This window comes from Gadus morhua, chromosome 4 (genome assembly GCF_902167405.1).
Source record: "Gadus morhua chromosome 4, gadMor3.0, whole genome shotgun sequence".
Lineage (NCBI taxonomy): Eukaryota > Metazoa > Chordata > Actinopteri > Gadiformes > Gadidae > Gadus > Gadus morhua.
The window spans coordinates 7,971,129-7,992,363 of NC_044051.1; the positions used below are offsets into that span (position 1 = coordinate 7,971,129).

At 47.5% G+C, this 21,235-nt stretch overlaps 2 protein-coding genes across 4 annotated transcripts; both read left to right on the forward strand.

Annotated features, from left to right (window-relative positions):
* The first annotated feature begins 28 nt into the window (after positions 1-28).
* dyrk2 (dual-specificity tyrosine-(Y)-phosphorylation regulated kinase 2) lies at positions 29-10,128 on the forward strand. Of its 3 annotated transcripts, none has more exons than XR_003976552.1 (8): positions 29-357; positions 1,619-1,704; positions 2,700-2,979; positions 3,173-3,336; positions 5,109-5,498; positions 6,160-6,250; positions 6,776-8,608; positions 8,670-10,128. XR_003976552.1 is itself a non-coding variant. In XM_030354714.1 (7 exons), exons 1-7 carry the CDS (start codon positions 318-320, stop codon positions 7,447-7,449), a joined length of 1,725 nt encoding a protein of 574 aa, XP_030210574.1. In that variant the 5' UTR covers positions 29-317; the 3' UTR covers positions 7,450-10,128. The 3 variants fall into 3 exon arrangements, 1 of the variants encoding a protein (XP_030210574.1); XR_003976551.1 differs by having other exon boundaries at positions 6,776-8,311; positions 8,417-10,128; XM_030354714.1 differs by having other exon boundaries at positions 6,776-10,128.
* Positions 10,129-17,878: 7,750 nt separating this feature from the next.
* On the forward strand, positions 17,879-19,488 carry LOC115542477 (uncharacterized). The gene is made up of 5 exons (XM_030354744.1): positions 17,879-18,155; positions 18,302-18,379; positions 18,499-18,645; positions 18,883-18,942; positions 19,122-19,488. Exons 1-5 carry the CDS (start codon positions 18,036-18,038, stop codon positions 19,206-19,208), a joined length of 492 nt encoding a protein of 163 aa, XP_030210604.1. The 5' UTR covers positions 17,879-18,035; the 3' UTR covers positions 19,209-19,488.
* The last annotated feature ends 1,747 nt before the right edge of the window (positions 19,489-21,235 follow it).

The following is a 21,235-nucleotide window of genomic DNA, read 5'->3' on the forward strand; positions in this document are numbered from 1 at the left end:
ACAGAAAAGAGGACGTTTGTTTTGTTGATCCTCCAGTCGGAAGCCCCGCCCTACGACCCGTCTTCTCGAGCTGCCGGTCGCCTCGCCTCGGATCCCCGCAATGGCTACTCCTCGGACCCGCAGCACCCACCGGAGGACCGGCCCAGCACCCACCGGAGGACCGGGTCAGGCCACGCACTGAGCCGATGATCGGAGCACCGGGCCGGAGAGACAGAGAGCCACGGGAGGAGCGAGAGGAAGAAGAGGAGTGGATGTAAGGAGGAGGAAGAGGAGGAGGAATCGAGTCTATTTCTGTCCAGAGGAGAGCAGCGGCCGCCATGTTGACCAAGAAGCCAAGCGCCTCGGTCCTTCCGACGGGTGAGATCCGCTCCCCTGCCCGCGGCCCTCATAGCCCGGCCTGCCTGTCCGCGACCCCCCGCTGAAGGGACATCGGCACGACCAGTACCGAGTGTACCATAGTATAGTACATTAACTACATTCAGATATATTCTATTAATACTGGAACAAGTGAAGCTCTATATAGAAGTGACAACACTAGGCTTTTGTTATAGGGTATATTTACTGTGTATTGTTGGTTCTGTATAGAGCTAGATGTTATTGTACAGTATATATGTTGTGTATTGTATACTGTCTGTTCTACATAGACCTAGATGTTATGTTACATGTTGTGTCATCTCTATACTGTCATTTCTATGTAGATCTAGATGTTGTTATATGCAGTGTATTATCAGCTGAATATAGAGCTAGATGTAATAGAGCTCGGAGGGACAGTCAACTGAATATAGAGCTAGATGTTATAGAACTAGGGGGCCAGTCAGCTGTATATAGAGCTAGATGTTATAGAACTAGGTGGACAGTCAGCTGTATATAGAGCTAGATGTTATAGAATGAGGGGGAACTGTCAGTTGTATATAGGGCTAGATGTTATAGAGCTAGGAGGGACGGTCAGTTGCATATAGAGCTAGATGCTATAGAACTAGGAGGGACAGTCAGTTGTATATAGAGCTAGACCCTATAGAACTAGGAGGGACAGTCAGCTGTATATAGAGCTAGATGTTATTGAATGAAGAGAAAAAAATTATAATAATAATAATAATAATTCATGTGCACGCAGAGACTATGGCGGCCGAAATTAGACTATGGCGGGGCGCCATAGTCTCATCAATGTGTGGGAAACACTGTGTCAGTTGTATATAGAGCTAGATGTTATAGAACTAGGAGGAAGAGTCAGTTGTATATAGAGCTCAGCTGTATATAGAGGTAGTTGTTATAGAATGAGGAGAAACTCAGTTGTATATAGAGCTAGAAGGTTTAAGGAGGTGGAGATTGATGTAGCGGTATTCTGATTGATCTAATCCGATTGATTTTGTCAGCCATCTGACAGTTAATGGCTGCTGACCAGATAATTCAGGACATACCCGTCTAGGCTAAGCCGGCCTGGCTAGGCTAAGTAGTCTTCATGTTCAATCTGTTGTCAGTCCTGTTAAGCCAGTTGAACCGCTCCCGTCCAATCACAACACGGCCCGCTCTGTTTGTGGTTAGGGGTTGATCAGGGTTAGGTATGCTTCGGTAATGTGTCTGTGTGTAGTGTCTCTCTAACTTCACTTATATCTTTCAGGTAAAGGTGGAGAGTCAGGTCATCTCCAACGTGGGGCAACATCCAGTCAGACAGGATCTCCCCTCTCCCTACCCCCGCTCCCTACGGTACACACACACACACACACACACACACACACACACACACACACACACACACACACACACACACACACACACACACACACACACACACACACACACACACACTGTCTTACTTAGCATGAGGCTACTTTTAGCCCTCTGCTGTCTAAACACATCCTGACAGCTGGGAGCTCAGTCAACCAAAACCAGCTAAACACTCTGCTAACCACTCTGCTGACCAGTCTACTAGCTGCCTGCTACTCTGTCTGCTAGCTACTGCTAACAACTTGGCTAGCTGCTACTAGTTTTCTGATAACCACTCTTGCTTTGTTCTTACTACTCTGCTACCAACTCTGCTAGCTGTCTGATAACCTCCCTGCTAGATACTGGTTGCTCTCTGCTAGCTACTATTTCTCTGATAGCCTCCCTGTTAGTTTGAGCTAGCCATCTTACTAACTCTCTGCTAGCTGTGTCTGTGTGAGTGTGTGTGTGTGAGTGAATGTCTAACAGGTGTAGGTCATGATGACGGACAGAAATAGGATAAGAGTACTATTGCTTGATTAGGTTACACACGCACACACACAGACACACATATACATACATACATACAAACATACATTTTATATATAAAGCATAGAGCTCTTATCGTTTGCTAACCGAGACATAGCTCCCCACAATAATAATAATAATAATAATAATAATGGAATGAATTTATATAGCGCTTTTCTAGACACACAAAGGCGCTTTACAGTGAATAGGGGGACCTCACTCACCACCTCCAATGCTTATGATATGCTAATAGAGAGCTAGCTCAAAGGGCTTATGGTATGCTAACAGAGACCTAGCTCCCAGTGCTTATGGTATGCTAACAGAGCTAGCTGAAAGTGCTAACGGTACGCTACTGGAGAGCACTTCCCCTGTGATGAGGGTATGCTAACAGAGAGCTAGCTGAAAGTGCTAACAGTATGCTATTGGAGAGAGCTTTCCCAGTGCTAAGGCTATAGGCTACATGTATGCAGGGTGGTCCAAAGGCAGCCATGTCGGACCAGCTCTACGAGGAGAACAGCAACAAGCGACAGGTTCTGACCTCACAACCCAACGGACTGGCTGCTCTGACATCAAGGCCCGACCGCCAATCATCTTCAGATCCCGCCCACGCTCGGCAGGGCAGTGGGGCAACGGTCAAATCAGCCGACAGCAAGAGCAAGGCTCCGCCCCTCAGCCCAGAGCAGGCCATGAGGCAATTCATGTCCAAGCTGTCGGCCTTCGAGCACCATGAGGTGTTCAACTATCCCGAAGGTAGGATGAAAGGGTGAGGGGGACGCTGTAAGAGGTCAGGTTGACGGGAATAGGGGGGGGGGGGGGGGGGGGGAAGGGGTGGGGGTGAAAGGGGTGAGAGGGAAAGGGTGAAGGGTTGAGGGTGGAGGGGTGAGGGCGAAGGGGTGAGTGTATTCTCTATCCAGTGTTGTTCATCAATGTATTATCCCTTCAGTCTATTTCATTGGACCGGGTGCTAAGAAGCGTGCGGGGGTGATGGGCGGAGCCAACAACAGCGGCTACGATGACGACCAGGGCTCCTACATCCACGTCCCCCACGACCACGTCGCGTACCGCTACGAGGTCCTCAAGGTCATCGGGAAGGGCAGCTTCGGACAGGTACTGTACCCGGACCAGCGCTAACTACTGGCAGTGTTGTGCCTGAACGCGTTCATTGAACGATAGTTCATAAACTTGTTCATATTTTGGGCGAAGTGAACTGAACCTACTGTATTACTGCCTGATGAACGTTACTGTGAACTCGTTCATTCTGGTGTCTGTGAACGACACGCTCACCCGGTTTAACCCCGTTCATTAGGGGTGTTATTTGTTTAACAACACGGCGGATGTGCTCGCAGAACGCCGTGTTGTTTGACCGGTCGCCATGGTTATGTCAGTGTGGTTAATTTGCAATTGCGGTGTTGTCAGCTTACTGTTACATTAAACTGTAATCAGAAAACGCGGTTATATGCTATAGACCCTATAGTATCTGTCATATAAAGGCTGGGACGAATTTCAAATTATAAATATGTACACTTTATGTGGAAAGTATAGACCGTCGCGATTCCCATTGAAACTAATGGTGAATTTCGAATTATAAATATGTACAATCCAGAACGTCAGCTCTCTGGCTCAAAGCTTAGTGGACCAGAGTACCTCCTAGAATCATTGCTTGTTGGCCGGAAACGGAAAAGAGGGCTGTTTACATTTGGTTGTAGTCTTTTCGCTCGGTTCTCCGTCTCAACAGTAGGGCTAGAACCGAGCGAAAAGACTACAACTAAACGTGAACACCCCCCTTTCTGTTTCCGGTCAACGAGCAATGAGTCTTCCAACAGAAATCAATGGGATTTACAAAATGCGCTAAATGTGTAATAAAACACGATAGAAACTGTATTTCGCTACGATACTTGATTCAACCACTCTATTTCATACTAGACAAACCACAAAGGGGGCCCAATGTTCAAAATACCGGAAAAAAATAATAGCTCACAGCAACATATTGAAAAAAAGAACTATGAACTTAGTTAACATTTTTGAATTATGAACGTTTGACTGAACTAGTTCATTTTAAGATTTGTACACTGAACTTTGAACTAGAACTTTCCCAACACTGAGTACTGGGTTTTACCTTACTAGTACTAATACTAATATATTATAACCTTTCTAGTACTAATAGAGTATTACACTAGTACTAATAGAGTATAACACTAGTACTAACTAAGAGTATTACCTGACAAGTACTAACAGAGTATTACCTGACCAGTTCTAACAGGGTTAATATGGCGCTTTTCCACCGGCGGTGGAACTCTTCGGACCTAGCACGCCTCAGCCCATTGGTGAGGGTGCGGTATAGCCCCACTCAGTTATGGCTCACGTTTCCACCGCTGACAGTACCCTTATGGTAGGGCGGGGTTTAAGCCAGACGGCGATAGCCGCAGCAGATACGTAAACATCATGACCATAGCACCCCGACACAGTGTAGCCTGCTATTAAATCCAAGGAAAAAGAAAAACGTGACACAATAAAAGAGCAACAATGTAGGACGTACCTTGAGGGTACTGCGTTTGTTTGTTATTATATCCCTGTAGCATGGAACTGACTATTCTGTCGACCAATCAAAGGACGCCGTGTGTAGCTCGGAAATGCCGGCACCATTTCAGGCGTCTCAGTACCCAAACAGAGGAGTACTGCGAGAAGAGTATGGTTCAATACGGCTCAGTCACGATCACGCCCACTTTTGGTGGTTGAAACGCCAGAAGTGTATTGCCTTACTAGCACTAGTACTAACAGAGTCTCAACTTACTAGTAGTAATAGAGTATTACACCAGTACTAACAGAGGGTTAAAAGCGGTATTACCTGACGAGTACTAACAGCAGTCTCACCTGTGCAGGTGGTCAAGGTGTTTGACCATAAGTGCCATGCCCACGTGGCGCTGAAGATGGTGCGTAACGAAAAGCGGTTCCACCGCCAGGCGGCGGAGGAGATCCGCATCCTGGAGCACCTCCGCAAGCAGGACCACGACTCGACCATGAACGTCATCCACATGCTGGAGCACTTCACCTTCAGGAACCACATCTGCATGACCTTTGAGCTGCTGAGCATGAACCTGTACGAGCTCATCAAGAAGAACAAGTTCCAGGGCTTCAGCCTGCCGCTGGTCAGGAAGTTCGCCCACTCCATCCTGCAGTGTCTGGACTCACTGCACAGGAACCACATCATCCACTGCGACCTGAAGCCTGAGAACATCCTGCTGAAACAGCAGGGCCGCAGCGGCATCAAGGTACGCCGTCCTCCTTTATCACTCTCCTGTATTACTGCCTTTATCACATACCTCCTGTATCACTGACCTGTATAACTGTCCTTCATCACTATCCTTTGTCACCTACCTCCTGTGTCAGTGTCCTCTATCACTGTCCTCTATCCCTGTCCTGTATCACTGTTCTATATCACCTACCTGCTATATCACTGACCTGTATCACTGTCCTTTATCACTGTCCTTCATCACTATCCTTTATCACTGTCCTTTATCTACTTCCTGTATAACTGTCCTTTATCACTGTCCTGTATCACTCTCCTGTATCACTGTCCTTTATCACTGCCCTTTATCACTATCCTTTATCTACTTCCTGTATCACTGTCCTTTATCTACCTCCTTTATCACTGTCTTTTATCTGCCTACTGCATCACTGTCCTTTTTTACTGACCTTTATCCATTATCCTGTATCATTATCTTCTTATGTTAGCATCAGACCATAAGTTAGCATAGGTGTAGTAGCACTGTTGGATAGACATCTTAGAACAGGTGTATTCGTATAAGACTGAAGGTCACATATGAAGAGACCATTAGTTTATCATAGGAGAGCATGTGTAATCATATTCTAATGTGAACCGATATCGGCTGCATCATTGAATCAGAATCAATCTGCTTCCTCTCCTTGCAGGTGATTGATTTTGGCTCAAGCTGTTACGAACACCAGAGAGTTTACACCTACATCCAGTCCAGGTTTTACCGCGCTCCAGAAGTCATTCTGGGTAAGAGCAACTTTCGCCCTGTTGTCAGTACTGACCGGTCTGTAAATGTTTAGCATTAAGCTTGCCAGTTAGCTAGTGTGTTGTAGCCTATGCGAATATACTACTACCAGTTCTAGTTTAGCCTATGCAAACATACTAGTACCAGTACTGGTCTAGCGTATGTGAACATATAGGTATTGGTACTACTTTCTATTTCAACATATTAATACTGGTCCTACTTCCTGGAACTAGTTCCTAGTCCTATTAGTGACCCCCTTTGTGTATTATTGGTACTAGTTCCTGGTCCTAGTTCCTATAGTACTGGTCCTAGTTCCTGGTTCAAGTTGCTGGTCCTAGTTCCTGGTACTAGTCCTGGTACTATTTGCTGGTACTAGTCATGGTATTAGTCCTGGTACTAGTTCCTTGGCCTAGTTGCTGATACTTGGTCCTTGTCCTGGTACTGCTCCTGGTACCAGTCCTGGGACTTGTTCCTGGGACTAGGTGCTGGTCCTAGTTGCTGGTCCCATTTACCCCTTTGTGTTGCAGGCTCCCGCTACGGGATGCCCATCGACATGTGGTCCCTGGGCTGCATCCTGGCGGAGCTGCTGACCGGGTACCCCCTGCTTCCCGGGGAGGACGAAGCCGACCAGCTGGCCTGCATCATGGAGCTCCTGGGCATGCCCGCCCAGAAGCTGCTGGACGCCTCCAAGAGGGCCAAGAACTTTGTGTCGTCTAAGGGCTACCCGCGCTACTGCGTGGTGAGCACGCTGGCGGACGGGACGGCCTCGCTCGGCGCCGGCCGCTCGCGGCGGGGTAAGGCCCGCGGCCCGCCGGCCAGCAAGGACTGGAGCGTCGCCCTGAGGGGCTGCGACGACCCTCTCTTCCTGGACTTCCTGAAGCAGTGCCTGGAGTGGGACCCGGCCATCCGCATGAGCCCCAGCCAGGCCTTGAGACACCCCTGGCTCCGGAGACGCCTCCCCCGGCCTCCCACCACCACCTCCTCCTCCTCCTCCACCACCAAGAGGAGCACAGACAGCACCGTCACCTCTGTCTCCAAGCTGACCCCCTCCACCTCCACCCTCTCCTCCTCCTCTAAGACCATAGCTCCCTCCTCCTCCACCCTCTCCTCCTCCTCTAAGACCAGAACTAACCTAGCCGTCATCACAGACGCTAACGGAAACATTCAGCATAGGACAGTTCTGCCCAAACTGGTGAGCTGAGGGCGGAGCCAACAGGAGGTGGAGCATCAGGGAGTGAGTGGAGGTGTGTTTACCTGTCGGGGGATATCCTACAAGAACAGCTTTCAGGCTGCTAGCCTGGTGAGCCTGTTAGCCTGTTAGCCTGGGCTATATGGAACCACCGTTAGCCTGTTAGGACACCACACTGCACTGTAGCTCAGTGTAACACACATACACACACACCCACACACACACAATTTAACTAAGATGTATATGGTGCTGATGAAGGGAACACTATTTTTATGTTTTCAGCAGCGATACACACACACCATCTGAGATGAACTGTTGAGAAGCTAGCAGTGTTGTTCTAGCTTGAAGCTGCTCGTGTTGTGCCTGTTAACTGACTGTTAGCCAGTTAAGAAGGGAAAAGCCAACAAGTTACTGTTGGTTAGTTATTTTTACTACCTGTTTTTACTTTACCTGGTGGCTAATTGATTTGTTAGCTATAACATTTAGCTATCAACTTACTAGCTTTTAGCCATCCCGTGACAATTGGCTGATAGCCGATATCATTGGCAGTTAGACGTAAAGCACAACACTGCCTACCGAGCACAGGGCTCCGCCCACTGATCACAGGGCTCCACCCACCTGAAGTCCTCCTTTAGACACGCCCACCTGGTGGGCCATACCATCGCCTAATAGGACGAAACCATCAACAAGAGGTGAATGCTCTGCTTCAGGTCCTAAGAGGGTTCCGCCACCGGTAGCGGGTAAACCCCTGGTGAGCCAGGTAGCTGTTGAACCCCTGGTGAAACCCAGGTAGTAAGTGAACCCTGGTGAACCAGGTAGCTTGTGAACCAGACAGCTGGTGAACGAGGTATCTTGTGAACACCTGGTGAACCAGGTAGTCGTGAACCCCTGGTGAACCAGGTAGCCGGTGAAGCCTAGGTAGCCGGTGAAGCCCAGGTAGCTGGTGAACCCCTGGTGAACCAGGTAGCTGGTGAACCAGGTAGTCGTGAACCCCTGGTGAACCAGGTAGCCGGTGAAGACCAGGTAGCCGGTGAAGCCCAGGTAGCCGGTGAAGACCAGGTAGCTGGTGAACCAGGTAGCTTGTGAAGCAGATAACTGGTGAACCCCTGGTAAACAAGATAGCTGGTGGACCCTAGTGAACCCAGGTAGCTGGTGAACCCTGTTGAACCAGGTAGTCGGGGAACCCCTGGTGAACCAGGTATCCGGTGGAAACCAGGTAGCTGGTGAACCAGGTAGCCGGTGAACACCAGGTAGCTGGTGAACCAGTTAGCTGATCAACCCCAGGTAGCAGCCTTTATTCAGGTCCTCAGCCTCAAACCTCCCAAAGAAATGTAGGACTTGTAGGACTTTGTGTTCACTCTTGACTAGCACCACGTATGATGTGATAATAATGAGAATATGAAAACATGTCTGCTAGCAGAGTAACGTGAGGGACGCCACGATGCCTATGATCTTACATTCCACTGGAGACTACATCTAATCCCAGCTCATCATCTAGCTCTAGATCATTAAGACCCGGTTCTAGCTAAGCTCTACGTTTATACATATCATCCATTCAGCCAGAGATAGAAGTCCACACAGAGACCGGGGTCTGGGTCTACTGACCCCCAAGCCAGTAGACAGGTTAGCCTAAAGACAGGTAAAGAAATAGACAGGTAAAGAGAAGGGTGAAGACAGACCAGTGGAGACGGACAGGTAAAGACATATGCTGTGTTCCTATATCCATGCTTCCATGAGTACACTTAAGCGTAGTACACTATCCGCACTCACTAAGTGAGCTGATTTTCAGATGTCAGTTCCAAATCGAATACTCCGTGGCGCACTAACCGGAAAATAAGATCACGACTTCCGGCACCTCCCCCGCAATAAACATCCCGCTTTGAACGATGAACTCTTTATGCCTAGCAGCCTGTAAGAGCTATAAAAACTACAAAATGACTCTATTAATGCAGGCTATGTGGAAAATGAGCCGACTTTGGCTCAACCTGGCTCCGCCCTCTTCCACTACGTAGCTAAGATGGCTGCTGTTGAGTACGAAAAGTGTTCATCTATCCACACTTCGTGGTTTGACCGTTTTGAGTACACCATCCGGGTCCTTTCAGTACACTTATTTTCACCCGATCTTAATTGGAACGCTCCACGTAATAAAACTAAGTATAGTAAGTACGGATAGTATGGATATCGGAACACAGCAATGGACAGGAAAAGATTTAGACAGGTAAATACAAGACGGGTGAAGACAGACTGGTGGAGACAGACAGGTAAAGACATAGACAGGTCAAGACAGAAGGGTGAAAGCTGCAGGTGTAGAGGGGTCGGGGTAGACCACCTCCAGATGGGCCGGGGGAACAGAAGATGAAGAATATAAATGACCCTCAGTTCTCCACATCCTGATACGAGGTCAGGTGTGTGTGTTTGTTGTGTTTGTGTGCGAGCGAGAGCATGACTGAAGTCTGTCATCTTTATCTCTAGAAATAGAACCATCAAAACAAACTGCCATGAGGACGCCTCAAACACAGTTGCTATGACGATGGGGTGGGACCTCCTGTTGAGAAGGATATCATGTGACCTGTGACCCCAGCCTATGACATCATGAATGCAGATTATTAAAATATTTAAGTTTGGATTCAGACCTTAGTATTTCTGTTTGTATATGAATGAATAAAGATTCTGACAAATTTTAGCTATGTACAGGCTGTGACTTTGTAATCATTATGTCACCAAAACACAGTTCCACAAACACACACACAACGATCTACGCCCAGTTGCGCGACACTATGGCGCTATTCAAGCCTTTCCTCAGCCCACGCTGCAAATTCTCATGGTCCCCTGAACTGGAAACGTCCAAAAAAGCCATAATTGAGGCCATCCGTGAGGGCATGGAGATCTACGACATGCGGAGGCGCACCTGCCCCCGCCCTGACTGGCCCAGGCGTGGTATTGGCCACTTCCTGCTCCGACAACATTGAACCAGCGATGGAGGATCACCCTCGCTGGTTCACGGTTCCTATCCTCAGTGGAGCAACGCTATGCGGCCATCGAAGGAGAGGCCCTGGCCGTGGCCTGGGGCCTGGAGCAAACACTATATTTCAAACAAGGATGTTAAGCGGCTTATGGTCGTACCAACCCTAAGCCCCTTGTGAAGATCTTCGGTGATAACAAACTCACTCCTGTTCAGGCTCAAGCAGCGTACCCTCCCATGGTGCTTTGATATTGCGTACCTGCCTGGCAAGAGCAACCATGCCGCTGATGCAACTTCGAGGCATCCTTCCCTCTCGGGCCCTGCAAACGGCCTCATATTGGAAACGCCGAGCGTACCTGACGCCGTAGAAACAGCACTTATGGCTTCATCCGTGACGATGCACAAGGAATAGGAGCCATCTCATGGTCCCTTCTTGCTCGATAGACGGCAGCTGACGCGTGCCTCGGCCAACTTCTATACGATCCAGCCTGAGGGTAGGGTTGATGTTGATGACCCTGTCCTAGTGAGTCTGTGCCGGTCTGTGAGTTCATCTACGCGCAGGATGGCGTCCTCCGGTATCACGACTGTCGTGGTTCCAACATCCCTCCGTGAAAGAGTCCTCCGGCACCTCCATGCCGCCCACCAAGGAACTTCTGTCATGGAGCAGCAGGCCCTGTGCACGTCTTCTGGCCCAGGATGTCGAAGGACATCTGAGCCACCTGGTGGATGTTCAGACTGTAACCGTAAGGCTCCGTCATAAGCAGCCACGCCCCCCCTACCATCACCACCGTACACCCCATTCAAGGTGGTGTTTGCTGACACTACATGGTTGTCGGAGATCGACTCTCGGGCAGGGTGGAGGTCCTATACTCCACTGCAGGCACTGATCTTGAAGGCTCGGCTGGCTTGGTTCGCCACCTCCGCACATTCTTTGCCACCTTTGTCTTGCCGGAGGAACTTTCAAGTGACGGTGGTCCAGAGTTCAAAGCTAGCATACAGAGGACAGTGCAGACTGATAAGTGCCTTCTGATGTCCAACACTGGCCCAACTGGCGGTCTTGATCATGATCGCTTTCTGCGTGCCATGTTACAGTTGCGCAACACACCTGACCCCGACTGCAACCTCTCACCGGCACAGATTGTATTTGGTCTTCCCTTTCGCGACTCATTTTCTTTCGTCAACACAAGTTGAACAGGTCAGGGGTCGTAGTGGAGTACCTGGGTCACGATCAGTATCGGATTGGGGGTTGACTGGTCGGGGCGCCCGACTTTGCGCAACCGGCGATTCCTTCGCGGCCACACTCAAGCCACCCCCTACACCCGTCAGCAGCCAGCTGCCCTGTTGCCGCCACCCGCGACCCTGGACAGCCAGCCCCTGCCTCGCCACCCTGAACACCCGCCGGAGCCCCCTGGTGGGGCATCCTCTGGTCTCGGGGCCCGAGATGTCCCCGTTCCTACAGGCGTCACCCCGGATGCATCGCTTCCAGCTTTGCAGACACCACCGTCGCTCCTCGGCTTGAACAGCCGTGCCTGGTGAGGAAGCCACCCAAGCGCTACGAGCCCGAGACGGGCCATCCAATACAGGACTAAGTCCGTTAACCTATTCCGATTCATAGCTTTCCTGGGGGGATGCAGAATTTACCGCCGGCCACTAGGGGATAGTAGTTGAGTCGGTCAGGAGGCCTTATTGTGTTTGCCAGCATTACAGACGTTCCTGTTACAGAGGTTGGATATTAAGCTGTTAGCAAAATTCATGTCCATTATTTAAGTCCATTATCATTCTTTATAACTATAGTGGTTTTTGTCATGGTTGGTTAAGTTCCTGATGATATTTATGTTAGACATGTGCATGTAGGAATTACTGGTTGTAGCTTATGATATTTTGTGTATTGCTGCAGGGCTTCTTCATCTTTGTCATTAAAAAAGTAATCGGACATTGAGGAGTGTAGTTCTTCAATGAACGTTTTACTCAAAAAATAATCAACCATCATATCACATACTTTACTATTGATTGATGTTGTAACCGTCTGGTGGCATCGACTTTGCTCAGTTTTAACGTTGTGTACTGGTAAACCAGCTCTAGATGAGGGCATGTGTAGCCTTCTATACAGTGGCAATACAATGTGCTTCTCATAAATAAAAGCAAAAGGATAGTAGGTGAAAGGCTATAGAAAATAAAGGCGTTGAAACTTGAAACTGATCCTACTAAGTTCTGTTTAGTTCGATCTGATAAAAAACCCCTGCTGTGAAGAACTTTTAGATTCCCAACGCCGTGCACATTAACGGTCGCCGTTGGGAACACGCGTAAGCGTGAGCGTCCTCACTGGCGAGCCGTCTCGTGATCACCAGGACCATGAACGCGCCTTAACAACCCCAGTCCTTAGGCCCAGCACACACACACACACACACACACACACACACACACACACACACACACACACACACACACACACACACACACACACACACACACACACACACGCACACCCTTCAGAGGTCACCGATCTGTGAACGACAAGAGGATTTGGTCCCCATGTTAGCTAAGGACCGTGACAGCAGCATGAGAGACAGCCAGGAAGGGCAGGTTAGGGAGCTTATTATCGAAAGTTTACAAATAGATACTCAGGAGTGCTTAATAACAATGATATATTATTAATTATACATCTAAATATATTGTGGCGACTCCTCCGGGGTCGCGCAGGGATCTTGGGAGTTGCTGTTTTCAGGTGATAAAAGTTTTTTTTGTCGTCCTTGTTTGTTACTAGGTTAAGTGGGGTTAATGGGTTCGGGGTGTTATTGGGTTGTGTGTTGTTCAATGTTATATGTCTGCCACCACCGTCACTGACCATGACATGTTAGTTCGTTGGGTGTGCTGTTTCCTTATGCGTTGTTTGGGTGGAATAAAAGTAGCCTGAAGTCGTGCGGTGTATGGGACGCAGAGCTACAGTTGAATTAAGCCTGACTCTGTCTACTTCTTGGCCGCCGCCACAATATATATAAGATAGCTAATTCACTGCATGGAAGCAATACTCTGGTTCGTGTGTAGGCTGGGGGCCGCAACACTGCCGTCTGTTGGCAGCAATTTGGAACTGCAACAATACCGGCTTTCGAGGTTGAAGGTGTAATATACAGTATATGTATTCCTAGCCTGTATCCGACCCCCATTACTATATAGCACTGCAATATCATGTATCTTTTATTTAATTTATTTATTAAAAACTCAATACACTAACTAGCCAGTCGGCCAGGTGAACAGAACCAGTTTAGAGCAGATGAACAGAACCAGTTTAGAGCAGGTGCACAGAACCAGTTTAGAGCAGGTGAACAGAATCAGTTTAGAGCAGGTGAACAGAACTAGTTTACTGTAGAGCAGGTGAACAAAACCAGTTTAAAGCAGGTGAACAGAACCAGTTTAAAGCAGGTGATCAGAACCAGTGTAGAGGGGGTGAACAGAACCAGTTTAGATCAGGTGATCAGAACCAGTTTAGAGAAGGTGATCAGAACCAGTTTAGAGCAGGTGAAAGGAACCAGTTTAAAGCATGTGAGCAGAACCAGTTTAGAACAGGTGATCAGAACCAGTTCAGAACAGGTGAACAGAATAAGTGTAAAGCAGCTGTTCAGGGTGGACGTGGACCACATCCAGGCTGATCTGGTTGACGTTGTCATGACTCATGTTCCTCCAGAGCTCTTAACGGACTTCCCCGAAAGAACTCCAACCCGTGACCTCACAACCTACTGAACTGGATTAGGGCTCCCCTGTCAGCGTGTGTGTGTGTGTGTGTGTGTGTGTGTGTGTGTGTGTGTGTGTGTGTGTGTGTGTGTGTGTGTGTGTGTGTGTGTGTGTGTGTGTGTGTGTGTGTGTGTGTGTGTGTGTGTGTGTGTGAATACTTGCAGGGGTCCAGCCGTTCCAGTTGTTGTATTCATTTCCTGCTGAGTCAGTAGTGAACAGAGGTTGGTTTAAGATGAAGAGCATCAGTCAGCCACGTCAGTTCAAACCCTTACAAACACTAACTTACACCTGCTTCCACAAACTACTAAATCCTTACTTAAACTGACTAGCCCTAACCAATATTTACTACCACAAACAAACCCTTACAAATAAATAAATAAAACTAACTCAACATAACTAGCACCAATTACCCCTAACTTACACCAACACTAAACAACCCTGACAGTAACCAACAATTATTACCAAACAAGGACTTCATTACAGCATTTTCAGACTTTCTGTCGCATTATATAACATGTGCATGATCGACTGTTGGTTTTGGGTGATTTTAATATCCACGTCTGCTGCCAAGATAAACCTATGGTAAAGGAATTCTGTCATGTGTTGGATTCTCTTGGCTTCATGCAACATAATGCAACATATTAATCAGTCCACTCATGTACTCGGGCGACCCTAGACTTAATTTTATCCCATGGCCTGTCCATTGATAATGTGAATGTCGAGGATGCTTACTTATCTGATCACAAACCTATTTTATTCAATGTTAATATTTCTGATCCTCAATGCACATCCAAATCCCCTGATCGCTATGCACGCTACATAGGCCCTTTCACTGCCGAACAATTTGCAGATAGCTTTCTAGCTAGTGATGTTGCTACCTCCATTTTAACTACGAGTGATCCCCCCCCCTTGTGCAGATGAACTACTGAGTATTTTCAACTCCAAAATCATATCACACCCATGGCTGGATGACACTACCCGCTCTCTCAGGCGAGCCTGTCTGACAGCTGAGCGAAAGTGGAAGAAAGATCACCTCACTGTCTCTTTCCAGATTTTTAAGAACTCTCTAGCAACATTCCAAACAGCAGCTAAAGCAGCAAGAGTTGTACACTTTTCCAATATTATCAGTAAACATGTCCATCGTCCCAAAATCCTTTTTAGCACTTTAAACTCAATCATCAATCCACAAGCCCCCTCACAAGTCGAGCCATCCACTGACATCTGCACGACATTTATGAAATGTTTTGTTGACAAAATCAATCACATTAGGCAGTCTTTCACCCCCTCATCACCAGTCACTCCCCTGCATCACTTAGGCATTAGGCCTTCAGCTCTTTTTGACCATTTCCTACCAGTGTCACTAGAAGCCCTCAACTTCTCCAAACGATGCTGTCCCCTGCCAAATATTAAAAGACGTCTTTGACTCCATCGGCCCAAGTATTCAGGTCATCCTCAACTCTTGCCTGACCAGGGGTTTTGTTCCAGCAAGTTTTAAGCAGGCGGTTGTCCAGCCACTGCTTAAAAAACATAACCTGGATGTAAAATGTCCAAGAAACTACCGTCCCATCTCAAAATTACCTTTTACTCCAAAAATCCTTGAAAAGGTGGTTTTATCACAACTATTGCCCTTTTCAAACCATGCCGAGATTTTGGAACCCTTCCAATCAGGTTTTAGATCACGTCACAGCGCTGAGACAGCCTTGCTGAAGGTAACGAATGACCTGCTCTTCACTCTAGACTCTGGAGAAAATGCCATTTCGATCTTACTAGACCTCAGTGCCGCCTTCGACACTGTCGACCACAACACCCTCTTGTCGCGCCTAGAGCAGTGGGTTGGTATTAGTAGCACAGCTCTTCAATGGTTTTCCTCCTACCTCACCAATAGATCATTCACAGTGTCTATCGGACAGTTCTCCTCACCCTCTGCCCCTGTGTCCTTTGGGGTCCCCCAGGGGTCCATTTTAGGCCCGGTCCTCATCTGCCTATACATGCTCCCTCTAGGTCAGGGGTACTCAAGTAGAAATGATGAGGGGCCACAATTTTTTTTTTCAGTGACTCAAGGGGCCGGTCGGTATACGTGTGACTGAGGCCGATATATGCTCTGTTTTAGACGTAACGCGTAAGCACGTAAGATACATAACCCCCCCTTGCGCGGTAAAATATCCCCCCTTAGGTGCTTAAGTGCGTCGGCCAAAATTCCTGACTATGCGACTAAAACACTACGGCCCTACGCAGCTCGCAAAGACTGTGATTGGCCAGCTAACCACATCCTTTCAGGAGTCTCACATTTCCGGTTTTACAGCATAATAGCGCCATTTTTAAAAGGCTGTGACAGAAGCAAATAAAGAAGAATGGTGAGGGAGAAGAAGAAAACACAAGAACGAATTATGATAATTATAAATATAAACAAGCCAGCGATTTCCACTTCCACGCCCACAGATTCGTTCGTTGCTCCCCCTACTGTTCTGGCGGAGAATCCCCTTGCAACACGCGCAATCCTTAAGGAACCTTAAAGGAACCGTAAATCAAAACTTGTCTAAAACAAGTCCCTTGTGTAAATTACGTGCTTACGTCTCTGCGTCTAAAACGACCCTAAATCGGCCTTGACTGCTGCTGAGATGGACTGTCTGCCTCGAGTTTGGGAGGGCTGGAGCGGTCTGTGGGCTGGAGTGCTATCTGTTTATCGTTGCAACCCCCAGCCTCGTATTGAGATCGCGGCGCGTGGTTTCAAAATAAGAGCGCCCAGCACGATTTTTTTTTTTTTTTTTTTTTTTTTTTTTAATAATTAAAAAAACTTTTCAAAACAGCTCGAGGGCCATTAATAGACACCCCGCGGGCCACAAAAGGCCCGCGGGCCGCTACTTGAGTATGACTGCTCTAGGTAATATAATCAGGAAGCATAAACTTGAATTTCACTTTTATGCTGATGACTCGCAATTATATCTTCCTCTCAGATCTGCGGACTCGCTCCAGACCCTCCTTGACTGCCTTGAGGAGGTAAAAGTTTGGATGGGTAGTAACTTCCTCCAAATTAATAATGACAAAACGGAAGTCATTATTTTTGGCCCTTCCAAATCTAAAGCCCCTCGCGCGGCCGACTTAGGTATTCTCTCCCCCTACGTCAAACCCCACTCCAGAAAACTGTTTTTAAATGTGCCTTATAAATAAATTGTACTTACCTACTTACTACTATCATTGGCTTACCTTAAAAACACGCTTATCCCAGCAATCACAAAATAATACTGAGCACACACACACATACACTGGCTCCTCTTTGTGTGTGTGTGTGCGTGTGTGTGTGTGTGTGTGTGTGTGTGTGTGTGTGTGTGTGTGTGTGTGTGTGTGTGTGTGTGTGTGTGTGTGTGTGTGTGTGTGTGTGTGTGTGTGTGTGTTTGTGTGTGTGTGCTCTGACTCATATCTTATGATGAGGATGATGATGACATGGGTTAGAATAGGCCCCGTGTTTTGGAAGTTCAAAACCTCCCAACACAGACACACACACACACACACACACACACACACACACACACACACACACACACACACACACACACACACACACACACACACACACACACACACACACACACACACACAATCATTTCCTTTACTGTAATTAACTGAAAATAGAGCAAACCGAGGGGGGGGGGGGGGGTTCTGAGGTTGCCCTAGATTTGAGTGACAGGGGGCGTCACACGTGTTCTCTCCTTTGACAATAAAAAGAGCAGGTTGACGAAGGAAATCCAGTGAAGTAGTTAATTTGCTCCAGTGAAAGAGGACTGTAGTGAAAGAATCAGTGTACTGCAGTGAACCGTTAATCCAGTGAAGGGGTTAGTGTACTGCAGTGAGCGGGTGAATCCAGCGAAGGGGTTAGTGTACTGCAGTGAAGGGTGAATCCAGTGCGGTCATGCTGCTGTTTGTGTGTTTTGCCTGGCTGCTGTGTTCTCAGCACTCGTCTGCTCGACCAATGAGTAAGGTGCTGCGCAACGCTGACACGTATCAGGCGGCCCACGACATATCGAAAAAGGTAAGGATCCACCATGTACTTAATACACAGTGTATTATGTATGACATGCGTTATGTATAGGTAGTGATACTAATAATGATACAAGTAGTGATTCTAATGATACCACGTATTCATGGTACTTTCCTGATATCATTCTTGTCTTTCAGGCCCAGAACCCGGAAACTCGGGATGAAACCAGCCTCAGGCTGATAAGCAGGGTTTCACCAAATCAAACCCTGGATCAGGTGAGTTACTAACCTCAACTAGCCCATCTTAGTTACTAACCTCAACTAGTATTACTTCGCTACTGACCTCAACTAGCCCCTCCCCTGGTCACCTGGTCACTGAGTGTCCCTGTGTGCAGAACGCTGAGATCTGCTGTCTCCATGCCAACATCCTGGACTTCTACCTGCTCAACGTCCTGCAGAGCAGCGACAGCTTCCACCCCGCTATGCCCCGCCTCAAGACCGACCTCCGCCGCATCAGCCAGGACCTCAGTCACAACGGCTGTGTAGGTCACCTGTCTGTCTGTTCACCTGTCCGTCTGTTCACCTGCCTGTCTGTTCACCTGTCTGTCTGACGCTCTGCCTAATTCTATATCTACCTGTCTGTCTATTCACCTGTCTGTCTGTTCCCCTGTCTGTCTGATGCTCTGCCTACCTGTATATCTACCTGTCTGTCTACTGGCATTTTCACCTGTCTGCATTTACGTCTGTCTCCCTGTGTATTTACCTGTCTGTCTCTCCAGAACGTGACTCACTACCAAGACCACCAAAATGCCGTGGAGTTCAGAGAGAAACTGATCACGGTAAGGCCTCCTTCAATCACATGACCACTGAGTCAATAAAAGATCAATAACCAAACATAATTCAATCAGTTGCCACCTAATCAATGCCATCCCCACAAAACTACACATTTCATTAATCATAATTTGTTTGTGGTGTGTGCGTGGGTTGGGTGTATGTGTGTGTGTGTATGTTTGTGTAGATGCAGGGACAGCGCGGCATCACCAAGGCCATCGGAGAGATCGACATTCTGTTCTCTTACCTTCAAGATTTCTGTGTCCAGAACTAGAGCACATAGATAGATCTACTGTGTCCAGAACTAGAACACATCGAACCACGAAGTTTGTGAAACTACAAGCTTAAGTGTCATTATTTATTCATTGGAACAGTTGAACTACTCATACATTCATATTGACAGGATATTGGTATTTATTTGTTATTTATTGATTAAATGTGTGATTTTTTAAACTACTAAAACTGATACACTGAATTTTTTACCAAGAATGTTGCCATGGTGATTAAAACCAATGCTGTGTTTTTATCGCCAAATAAATTATTTTTCATAACTACTTCAGTTTGATTTTGCTTTAACAGAAGTTGTCGGTCAGACAGACAGACATGCAGGCCGACAGACAGACATAGAGACAGACAGACAGATATAGAGAAAGACAGACAGGCAGACCGACAGAAAGACATAGAGACAGACAGGCAGACAGTCATGGAGACAGACAAAAAGACATATGGACAGGCAGATCGACAGACAGACAGGCAGTAAGACAGACAGGCAGACAGACAGGGGAGAGGGACTCCCTCACACTCCTCCCTCCGAAAGAGGGAGAGGTAGACGGGGGGAGAGAGAGTTATTGATGCACTTCCTGGTGTGGGATTCAACTTACTCCTCCTAACTCAACATAACTAGCAGCAACTACCCTTAAATTACACCAACACTAACTAACCCTTACAGTAACCAACAATTACTATCATTGACTAACCCCAAAAAAGACGCTTATCCCAGCGAACCCAAGCTAACCGCGACCCTGACTAAGGGCGCACTCACACTAGGCCATCTGTACCGTGCCCAAGTCCGTTTCACACCTGTACCGTGCTCAAGTCTAGATTGTTTGGCTAGTGTGAGCACGCCAACTGTACTCAAGTACAGTTCAATTCCGTGGCCTTAGTACACTTGGGAGAGGTGTGCTCAGGCCACTAGTGATGGGTCGGTCGCGAACGAGTCGGTTCGAAGAGCCGGCTCTTTTAAGTGAACGATGGGAGTCGGCTCCCGACTGTGAGCCCTTCATTATTATTTAATTTAATTGTATATATACTGTATATATATATATAAAGTTTGCCTAGGCAGAATGATATGAAGATCTCCGCGCTATGGGTGATCTGTGCATGCTATGCGTGTGTGCAGTGACTGACTGTCACGTGCATGAATGCAACCAATAAAGTGGGGATAGACAAGGATCATACCCTTAAGCAAGCAGCGAGGGGCGGGAATGCGCGTTGCGCTCATATGCAATGAAAACAATCAGCTACAGCAATTTATTGATAATAGAAAATGTAATTTTTACTTTTGAATAATAATAGGATAGATTGAATAATTGAAGAGTCTCGACCTCTTTAGAATAATTTGCATACTCCCGAATGTTTTTATTTTTTTACGAATGAAGACACCCACATGCAAGAATAAGTTTATGTCTGAGGGTAGGCTACAAACGCGATTAACTATGTACAAGTGCAAAAACGCCAACATATTCTTTATTTTGCTGACCACTTGTTCTTTATCCTGACAAAAGCCTCGTAAGGACAGTTTCTCTGCGTCTCTCGTAGATTGTACCATCTTTCAACGTCTTTGTTTAACTGCATCACCTTCTCTCACATGATCAGCAGCTTGCGGATTTTCACATTCTCTCCAGTTAGAACTGCTTATGATCATATCGCTGCGTTGTCTCTGTGGAGACAGCGCAGCAACACCTCTACCCAAGCCCCCCCCCCCCCTCCCGAACCGCGGAGCCATCGCATTTACAATAGTGGTGGATTTAATGATTTGTTTCCGTGACCCAGTTCGCGTGATTCAGTTCGCCACGAGGAGTCGTTCGCGAATCGTTTGTTCGTTCGGTCGTTCAGTCGAGTTTCCGGTAGCACTAACTCCACCGAGTCTGACTGACTCAGCTGAGAACCCTGCAATGGGGTCCATTCCATGATGCGATTTACCGCTACCGGAAACCAGGCTGAACGAACATACGATTCGTGAACGACTCCTCCCAGTTCAGTCGAGTTTCCGGTGAATCGATTCACCGGAAACTCGACTGA